Genomic DNA, 10129 nt, shown 5'->3' with positions numbered 1-10129 from the left:
TATAAGTCTAAAATGCACTTTAGGAATGAAAGCTGACATATGGATTGTGAAAGTATAAGGTGAGAAAGTGCTCATTCATGTGCTTTACAGTGCTGCACAGGAGTGTCATGAATCTGGATGGTGCCGTGTAGAACCTGAAGAGCCATAGTCATGAAATAATAATAATTCAATGTTTGTCCTCTCTGCTGTAGCTGTCTAAACACACATTCCATTTTCTTTCCCTTTATCTTATCCCATTTGGTTTGGGGGTGGAATGAAGATGCTCACGTCACTGCGGCCAAAGATGCTCACACTGCCATGACCCCTTCCTGCCTCCTCACCATCGTCCCCAACAGGCTGTAAGCCATCACAGCTCAGTGCTTTTTGTTTGGCAAGCACTCAGCTGACTTTCAAAATAATTTACCCTTTAAAAACATTGCATAAGTCTGTGAAGTGTCATTAGGGGAGGGGACCGGTTAGCAGTTTCTGGTCTTGATGGAGCACTGGCTAAGAGACTTGCTTGTAGACTCAGAGCTGCAGCGTTGATACTTGCTCGGGCTCAGAGTGTCCCGAAACCTGACCTTGGTAATGAAAGGCGGCGAAGAAGTAGAAGTAGAAGAAGAAGAGAGTGTGTCTGTCTCTCTGGCGAAAAAATGTCCCCCTAAGGCCTTTGACAAGAGGCGAAGGAGAGAGACCCTCTCTCCCTGGACCACAAAAAAAAAGACGCCTTTGTTTTTCAGGCACATACTCCTCTCTCCCTCTACAGTGTTGTGTCTTCTTTCTTTAGTGATGAGCTGGAGTCTCTCACATTGGATCTGTGAAAGTTGGTGCGTCAGACAGAGACGCTTCCCAACCAGTTCACTCCTCTGGGGCTCCTGGCTGCTCCTCTCCGGCCCCCTCCGGCTGTGGCGAGTCAGTCTCCTCCGGAATCGTGAGGCTCTCCTCCTCCTCCTCTCCCGCCTTTCCCTCCGCGGGCTCCTCTTTGCTCCCGGGCTCCTCCTCCTCCGTTATTGGCTCAGAAGGGTTGTTGAGGAGGGTGGCGTCGTTTGCCTGGTCCTCCTTCTGCTCCTCTTCGGCAATCACCTTCTTCCACATCTCGTGGTTCTCCAGCAGATGGTGGGTGATCTGGCAGAAGACCTTCCTGCGCTGCTTCTTGGGGCCGTGACTCTCTGAAAGGATAGGAGGACAACAGAAGCTCACACACAAACCTGAAGTCTACAGGGGACTGTGAACAGCAGTCAAGTCCAAATCCATGAAAATAAACCCTGTGAGATGAGATGAAGGCAGTAACCACGGGCAAGGTTGGCAAAAATGAAAACGGGAATAATGACGACTTCTTATTTTCAGAGCTTTGGATCAAGTAACACAGGCCAGCAGATGGAACTTCATCCGTTACATAAGTGAATATCGTATGTGGTAGATAGTGTTCTTACGTGAGGCCTCGGAGCTGGTCGAGGCATCCTCCTCCTCCTCCTCCTCCTCCTCCTCCGCTGCGTCCTCTTCCTCCTCAGCCAGAGCCTCTTCCTCTCCTCCGTCCTCTACCCCTTCCTTCTCCACTTCTCCAGATGGCTCCACCCAGTGGCCTGGTATGAGGGCGGCTGAGTCGTAGGAGCTGCAGAGAGGGCCCACGATGTGCGTGATAAAGGACTCCTGCAGCTTGGCCAACTGTGGCGCCGACCGGTCCATAAAGGGACTTATGGGGAGGTCCAAGCTGGACTCTTCATCACCCTATGGGAACAGCAAGACAAAAGAGTGGGCGTGTGGATGAAGAAAACAGACCTGAATGGTTAGCTTTTGGGGTGAAAACACACGTCGACTGGGTGCAGGCCAATGATAATGTTGCCTACATACACACAGAAACATGATATAAAGCCAAATGACAGGAACCACAGTACAACAGACGTCCACAAAAAAGGCCAAGAATAACTTCAGGGACACCCAACCCCACGATGAAGCCTGTTATTTTGGAGGGGAGACATTAACGAGTATTGTGCGTATTATTCTGCATGAAAGCCCTCTGACAGTGGCCTTGTCCTTGTGGAGCTGAGCATTATGGACCCACAGTTGCGCACGTAGCTTGTGATGTCAGGGCCTGGATGTACACAGACCACAACCCAATCAAGGTCCCTGGTCACTATGGCAACAGCTGGAGTTGTCACTGGCACGCCATAGCGTTGTGTACGGTGGGGAGGGACACAAAGAAAATGACTGAAAAGGACTTTCTGTACATAAGTAGCTGTAGCTTGATAGGATTTTTTCCCTTTTTTGCTCACTGAATACTGAATTGAATATTAAGCAGAGGGGCAGGGGGCTAAGAACATGACTGCAGCAGATGAGGATGAAGGGTGTGTGTGTGTGAGTGTGTGTGTGAGAGTGAGTGTGTGTGTGTGTGTGTGAGTGTGTGTGTGAGAGTGAGTGTGTGTGTGTGTGTGTGTGTGAGTGTGTTTGTGTGAGCCTGATCTTTGATGTAGTTATCTTCTATCACTGCTCTCTCAGACTACAAGACTACGGCGTTTCCCCCTTCTGAGCCTCACAATGATGTCTGTCAAGGACAGCCCCTTCAATGCATGCTACATCCTGTCAGTGGAGCTGCTGCTGCCGATGCCACAGACACACTGTCACAAAACACAGTGGGATTTCTATTAAAGCATCTCTCCAGAGCTGTATCACTCTTCAGCATGTTTCATTTTTTTACCCCCTCCCTAAAGCCGGACCATATTAGACCCGATGCTTGGTTACATGCCTGTGTGTCATATCATGCATTATTCATGGACATTGGTGCTCTTGTGCTTTTTTGAGCAACCACAGCACACATTTCTGTGAAAGAGCCAGAGCTGTGTAGTGCTTGCAGGAGGCAATGGTGATTTCAAGGTCGTCCGGCAATCAGGCAGGCAACGCAATCAGTGGGGCTCTCACCGATTTGCCGACCTGGTTGCCTGGCGCCCCTCAAGCATCACATTCACTTTGGTCCTCATCACTGCAGACTGATGCTGTTGCCGGATCCCTGGTCGTTCTCAAAGACAAGGCTTGCGACTTAAAGCCATGTCAATAATACATCTAGTTCTTTCAATACCAACTTCGAAATCTATAACATCCCAACCCTCCTTGAGCGTCATTGAGGGAGAGGAGAATGAGAACTTGTAACTTTGCCTCGTGTAGTCATGAGCCTTTCATCTTACAAGTGTTGTAGCTTACAAAGGGGATGCTGTATTGTCTACCACTCTTTAATTGCCCAGTGGCCATTAGGTATTTAGGGCCTGATTTACTAACAGGATTGCGCCCATTTTCTGGCGTAAAATAGCGGTCGTAACGAAAAACGGTATTTACTAAGCTGGCGCAGCGCATATTAACGCTTTGAGGGTGTGTACCTGCAAACAGGTGGGATGGTTCGGAAACGTGGGTGGTAACGTAGGCGTGTAGCGCTATTTAATGGGAGGAGTGCGCCTAATGATGAACTGCGTGGTATTTACTAAACTACCCGGCTAGCGCACATCTCTGATTTGCAGGCTAATTCTCCGCCTCATAAAAGCACGTCTTAACCAAGCGCATTTCCACTGAGTCTGAAAACGTTGATATGGCAGCAGCAAGGCAAAGACATAGACAGAGACAGCGAACAGAAATATTTGTTTCAACTCGTATAATTCATATATTCATATATATGAAATTAAACTTTCCGAACGTAATTGGAGAAATTGATCGCACCCACATGCAAACAGTCCCACCTTCAATCCGCGAACACGTTTACCGAAACAGAAAGCACACATATTCAATGAATGTCCAGGTCATATGTGATGCCAACATGACCATTACTTACGTGGAAGTGGTCTGTCCATGACAGTTTTATCTTTCGGAATAGTGCCATTTATCCATGATTGAGCAACGGTGATTTTGGAGAGGCCTGTCTACTTGGTAAATGTATTTGTTTCAGTGGGGATATATTGTAGTGAACCCATGTCCCTTGTAGAACGTATTAATCTCGCCATGTACACATATATATTGTTATAATAGACAGTTTATGCATTAATGCCACCAATAGCATATTATTTATAATCGTGTTCTTTTAAACATCTCGCTGTAGATGATGGCGGGCAAAACAACAATATAACCCATTGAATCAGGTTCAGTGATTGAGCGAACGTGAACCAATATATCTATCTCGCTATCTATTCGCTATCTATTCGCTGAACCTTAGTTTTTTCTTCCTCGAATCTCCATGGTGGCAGTAACTTGCTGGCAAGTTCTCCAGTCTTTTAACGGTGCGCTAAATAATGATTGTCCAGCGCGTATCTGGCTTGATAAATTTCACGGAAGATGCGGGGAATCACCGTGCGTTAATGTGCGCCTGGCAAAGATGCGTTCGCAAATCAATCTTAGTAAATCAGGCTCTTTAAAGGGCGGAGTAAGCACATTTTGCCCAGCGCAGATCTGGCTTGATAAATACCAAGTAAAATGCGCAAAAACACCGTGCGTTAATTTGCGAACGCAGATTAAGAAGCGCTCGCATATTAGCAAATCAGGCCCTTAGTATTTAGCAAAAAAATATGCACAAAATTAGCGTATCATGATTTTTATGTATTTCAAAAAAGTACACACATTTTGTGTAGCTCACCAGCTCTTTTCTCAGAGACCTCTGGTGAGTATATAATGTATATCTCTTATCTGTTTGAGAGGATTTCAGTCGTGAAACGTACAGAATGTCATTTTCGGCCCTGTTCTATCGCTGTGACATTCAGGCTGTTATCTCAGTGCGTGTAATTGCGTGCAGGGCGCACCGCCATGACAATCAAACGCTGCTTCACAGCAAACAGAGAGGGGGAAATAACAAGCGTTGAAGCCTCCCTTGAAGAGGTGAGAGGAAATTCTCCACTGTGCTCCAACAGAAAAGCATAAAAACAAGAGAGAGAGAAAAACACATCCTTCTGTTTTCCTTTTTTTTCTTCTGCGTTTCAGAATCAAGGAGGATGAAAGTGACTCAACTGTTTTACCTTGAGAGTCCTGCCACACACAATGTGGCAGTTAAAGTGTCAAAAAACGGCTGGATAAAAACCCACCAATTGTACCATAGGGAACCAATGGAGGAAACAGTGCAAAATGCACATGGTCTTTATATACTCTTAGTACTGGTGTGGTTAGAGGTTACAAGCTGGTGTGATGTAAATGTGTGGTGACACACAACAGTGGTTGTTACTGTATGTGCCCGGCTGAAACAGCATATGATACACACAGCAGTAGGCTTATGTCCTACCTGTTCATAGAACTCATTGACAATTCCTTTCGTCCACTGCAGATGAAGATCCTTACACTTCAGAGGACCATTGATGTCAGCTAACTTGATGCACATTTGGCAAACCAGGAGTCTGTCATTCTCATTGGACCAATTGATGCCTGTACCTACATCATGGCCCACCTGTTGAATGAAAATCAATTAGAAACAAGTTATTTACGTTGGGTTCACTTCAGGTTAACATTGTACACATTAGCACATCACACAGTAGCTCATTATGGAAAGGAGGACTAATGTGTGAGTGAGTGCTGCAGTGATTCTTCACTCTCTGTCCTTACATTAGCGACATGATGTTTGCTTTTCTATTTACATTTGAATTAAAACGCCAAGTCTAATCAAGGACTGTGGGAAGTGACATAAAGTGTAAGTGTGGGCAAGTAGAGTGTGGAATGATGTACACACTGCAGAGATATACTGTATATGTAGTGTTTCATGACTTTTCTCTGTGGTGTTGCTTTCAAATGTTTCTTTATCACAGTATTTATCTCGGTCCAGTGTGACTTCATTCCCTGAGCTTTCATTGCAGTGTACATGTGTATGTTGATGTGTTGTTCTGGGAGATTTCTGGACTCCATTACGTCATGCTTCTTTTACTGTTTTATTTCTTATTTCTTTCAGCCTCAACCCACGTTAAAACACAAAAGTGTTTATAAGAGTGTGTTTTGTTTGCATAAGTCTTCAATTGCACCTTAAAAGAGGATTCTTTGTACTTATTTGGCTTGTGCTTTTTGCAAGCCCTCAACAGATTAGCAGGGCATTAGCAATACATCTTGGTTGTCAACACATTCATCAGGAAAGAATGTGACACAAAAGCTGAACATTTTGGGGAACCTGTCCAATTCAAATGTTTCTTCTCTAGAGTCCAGCAGCATTTCCTAGTACATAGAGGTCACTGCACATTCAGATTAAGTCTGACCCACATCCCTATTAGTTCCACATGAATATGTGTTTGCCTAAAAAGCAACACCATTGTTTTAGGTATTAACACATTTCATAACGTCACAGTCAGTGGCTAAACAGACTAACAAACAACAAACTCAGGAGCTCTCATAGTATAATCTGCAGCCGCCTGCCAGCACCTCCTCTGGTGGCGCAACTGAATGCAGCACAGCGAACAGTGAATTGATTAAGAAATTAGGTTATTTCTGAGAAAATGCTAATTGTTTGGTGAATATGGAAGCAACGGCTGGACCCTGGAAAGCCTCATTTTCTTTCATTAATCACCAATCATCTGTACTTATCACATTTCACTGAAGGCCTACAAGGTTCCAGGAAAGAAAAGGCATACATGCAGTGGTCCAACAGAGGAAGGGAGAGTAGAGAGAGAGAGAGAGAGAGAGAGGGAGATGAAAGAGAGAGACAACAAAAACGTGAAGCTGCTCAAACTAATCCTTAAATAAACCAAGGTCTTACCAAGGCTATTCCCAACACAGGGTCATTTGAGGGCATTAATTGTCCTAAAGTTTGAAAAGCTGAAGTGAACCTCATGTTGGTACAATGGAAGACCAAGCACACACCACAGATTAACCTCTAGAACATAGTCAAGTCTGCAGAAGCAAGTATGCTGAACCTCATATATCAGAAGGCTTTCGAAGTGATAATGCACCACAGTTATAAGTGATTATGCATCACAGTCATTATAACTGTGACGCCTAATCACTTCGAAAGCCTTATGATGCGAGAGATAAGGATGTAGTAAAGACTTACAGTAAGATATGTTTGATCAGTCATTTTTACTTATGGGGGCAAATGATCTATACATTCACTGAGGAGGAACAATCATAAAATGTATCTTAAATATCGATCTAAAAGTGTATTTGGGGTACTCTTGTGTTACCTTTTGTCTGTTTCTTAGTCTGTGACTGTCTGGTTTGTTAGTCTGTGGATGTGTTTGGCAATGCATTATTGCTAACCTTGGCATTGAACTCTGCCAAGAAGTCAAAGTGCTTCTTCAGGTCTGTGGCGAGGATGGCCTCGATGACCAGGAATCGAAAGCGCTTGAACTCCACGTGGCCCAGGTTACCCAGGAAGTTGTACTCTGGGTGGGACATGAAGAGGTTCCAGGCAGAGGCGGCGTGGTGGTTCTCTAGAACAGAGCGGTCGTTGTACAGCACAGCCTAAATGGAAGGGGGTGGGGGGGCGTTTGGAAATGAGAAGATGCCCAGATTGAATACACAGAGGACCACAACATGCCCTACCACACACACATACACACATCTTAAGTGAGTGCCTTGGCTGAAATCCTGCTCAACACATCTCTCGTCCTGACCGATTTTGATTTCCCCCACAGCCATTCTCATTTTCAGTGTTTGTTTTTCATTCAGACATGACATATGCTAGTCAGTGACTCCCCTTTCCCTTGGTCCCTTCCCTGGAGCAGGGCTCATCCTGAGCAGAGCTGTACCTGGGGGGCACTGGTGGCCACCAGGAAGGCGTTGGTCCGGCCGGGGTGGTCATAGTCGTGCATGGCCGCCGCCACGTACAGCGCCATCAGCTCCAGGGCTGGGATGAGGCCCGACAGGCAGCCATAGCCCTCCTCCGAGGCGGGGTACGTCTTGGAGAGCAAGTAGCCCATGTGATTGTGGGTGATGCCGCTGTCCGAGTCTGGGTGCAGTGCGGTCCCATGGAAACAAGACACCACATCACCGGTCACCATCACAAGCACCGGGTCAGTCACCAGACAAGGACAGCGTCTAGCATGGCTAAAATATGTGGAGCTGTAATGGAACTAATGATATATCCAGGATATTCGAGTGTAGATATCCTGATCTCCCCTAAGTAAAGACAGCTGTACATATAAACTGTGTGGCTAAAAACAGTTGGAGATGCTAAAGCATGTGTAGAATGTCTGAGCTCGTGTTAAGCAAACAGTGCTAATGGGATAGAGGGGATTTTACAATCACTGGGCCATGGGGCAAAAAATAGCAGACAAATATGACTTTCCAGACACTAGTGCCGACAATTGCATGTGTGCTCTTTAAGACAGACAAGTTTAGGATGCGTGTGAATATGCTGGGTACACACGCAGGAGTGTTTTAGGGTAATGCTAAGACTTAAGTCATGTAAGATGAATAGGTGTTTAATAAAATATGTGAATAGTTGTTGGATGTTTTAGATATAACAAATGAAAAGACGCCTTTTTTCGCATATACACATATTTCATATTCTGTGAGTTTCTAAATTCTTTGTGGAACCAAACTTTTGTACAACATCTAAACCCCATGGAGATGGGCAGCCTGGCGCACACATACCGGAATCGCTGGCAGGGCTGTGGTCGGGGATGAGGCTGGGCAGACCGGGCACTGGCTGGGTGGTAAGGTACCACACGGCATGCAGCACATCTGTGGCATGGATCCGGTTGTGGTCTAAAAGAGAAGAGAGTGGATGCTGTACTTACCAATGTGGCCACCAGAGGGCAACATGACACTGTTTAAAATTTGCTACAAACCTCCACTCCAAAACCAGGTCAGCAAAAAATATCCCCAAACCATTGAAATAAGTAGAAAATGAACAACTTATTCAGCAAATCTGTAGGAATTGCACAAACACTGCAAATACATCAAACCTTCCAGCTAAGCGCTAACATAGGTAGTTTATCATATTCCAGGGACAACTTTTTTTAAGGAAACTTGGTTCTTTAAGGAAAAAAGGAATTGAAACAAGCATTCAGAAACAGGCCAGAAGCAGAAGGTCCAGAGTCTCTATGAGTGAGCTGACCCCTCTCCCTTTCCAAGGAGAACACTCTCTAGAGATGTGTGGGATTGATTTTATTTGATGACGCAGTATCATGTCAGGAACAAATAGCCTCTTTGAAAATCTGCTTGTCAGATGTTGGATGTCAGCCTCAAGTACCTGAGAATGATGTCAAATGAGATGCCAAGAGATGACTGCTGTGTGTTTGACACGAAGCAGACACATTTGGTCCGCATTCATTGTGTGAGACTAATAATGAACTGTTCAATGTAAAATAGTAAAACTATTGAGCTACTACATTTGAGTCACAGTCCGTTCTTTCTTCCAAGGGTGTTTGGGAACGCTGTGATTTGTGCTGGTCATGTGCCCCCAAGTGGAAGCGCAGGGAGAGCGGCGGCCCAAATGGCGGATTGTGTGCATAGAAAGCTGTAGCCTATGCCAGAGGCTCCCGTGCTCATTGTGTGGGAGTTCAACCATTGCAAACTTGAGAAGACTCTTCCTGGGTTGGAAGGGTATATTAAATGTTACACTAGTGTAACATTTAATATATATAAAGCTAGAGCCAAACCACCATTGTCTGTTCAGCTCAAGAGGAGCTAACACCTGGAAAAAAAGTAAACACCAACAGTAAACTCCAAAGGGGTGTTATTTGAGCACAGACTGGGACATCTTCCACGTGTCTGATTTCAACAAATCCACAGAGGTCATAACAGCTTATATTAGCTTAAGTGTGGATGCTGTGATACCCAAAAAGGCAATAACACTGTATCCCAATAACAAGTCCTACATTACATTACGTCAAGAATGGTATCAAATGCAAGAGGCTTGCCCTGAGGAATAATGTCTTAGTGTGATTAAGATCAGCACAGAGGGAGCTGAACTAGAAACTCAACACAGCTAAAAGACAATCTAATCCAATGTGGAATACATTGAGCAAGACTCGATGCAAATAATATAGGAGCTTGCACACAACAGATGACAATACTATGACTAATGATGATATCATTATTAATTATAAAAACTTCTACACTAGGTTTAATACTCATGGTTCCTCTTCAGAACATGGCAGTGTCATTAACACCAGAACAATTGAGGAGAGTACTGACGTTATTTCATCATGCTGTGATGCAGAGTATATTACCTTACGGAACTAGCTTGGTTTGTTAACATATC

The 10129-nt window shown here is 44.9% G+C and overlaps 1 protein-coding gene across 1 annotated transcript in view; it reads right to left on the bottom strand.

Moving 5' to 3' along the window:
* Nucleotides 1-837: 837 nt before the first annotated feature.
* Nucleotides 838-10129, bottom strand: part of LOC308368690 (cGMP-inhibited 3',5'-cyclic phosphodiesterase 3A-like) — a gene marked incomplete at both ends in the record, with an annotated part of 63236 nt that continues 53944 nt past the window's right edge. The window contains 6 exons of the mRNA XM_080842930.1: nucleotides 838-1148; nucleotides 1413-1707; nucleotides 5225-5386; nucleotides 7177-7380; nucleotides 7668-7867; nucleotides 8515-8628. Coding sequence (XP_080699056.1) covers nucleotides 838-1148; nucleotides 1413-1707; nucleotides 5225-5386; nucleotides 7177-7380; nucleotides 7668-7867; nucleotides 8515-8628 — 1286 coding nt within the window. The remainder of the gene's footprint in view (nucleotides 1149-1412; nucleotides 1708-5224; nucleotides 5387-7176; nucleotides 7381-7667; nucleotides 7868-8514; nucleotides 8629-10129) is intronic.

Source organism: Sprattus sprattus (genome assembly GCF_963457725.1).
Source record: "Sprattus sprattus genome assembly, chromosome: 7".
Lineage (NCBI taxonomy): Eukaryota > Metazoa > Chordata > Actinopteri > Clupeiformes > Clupeidae > Sprattus > Sprattus sprattus.
This window is presented reverse-complemented; position numbering and strand designations above follow the sequence as displayed.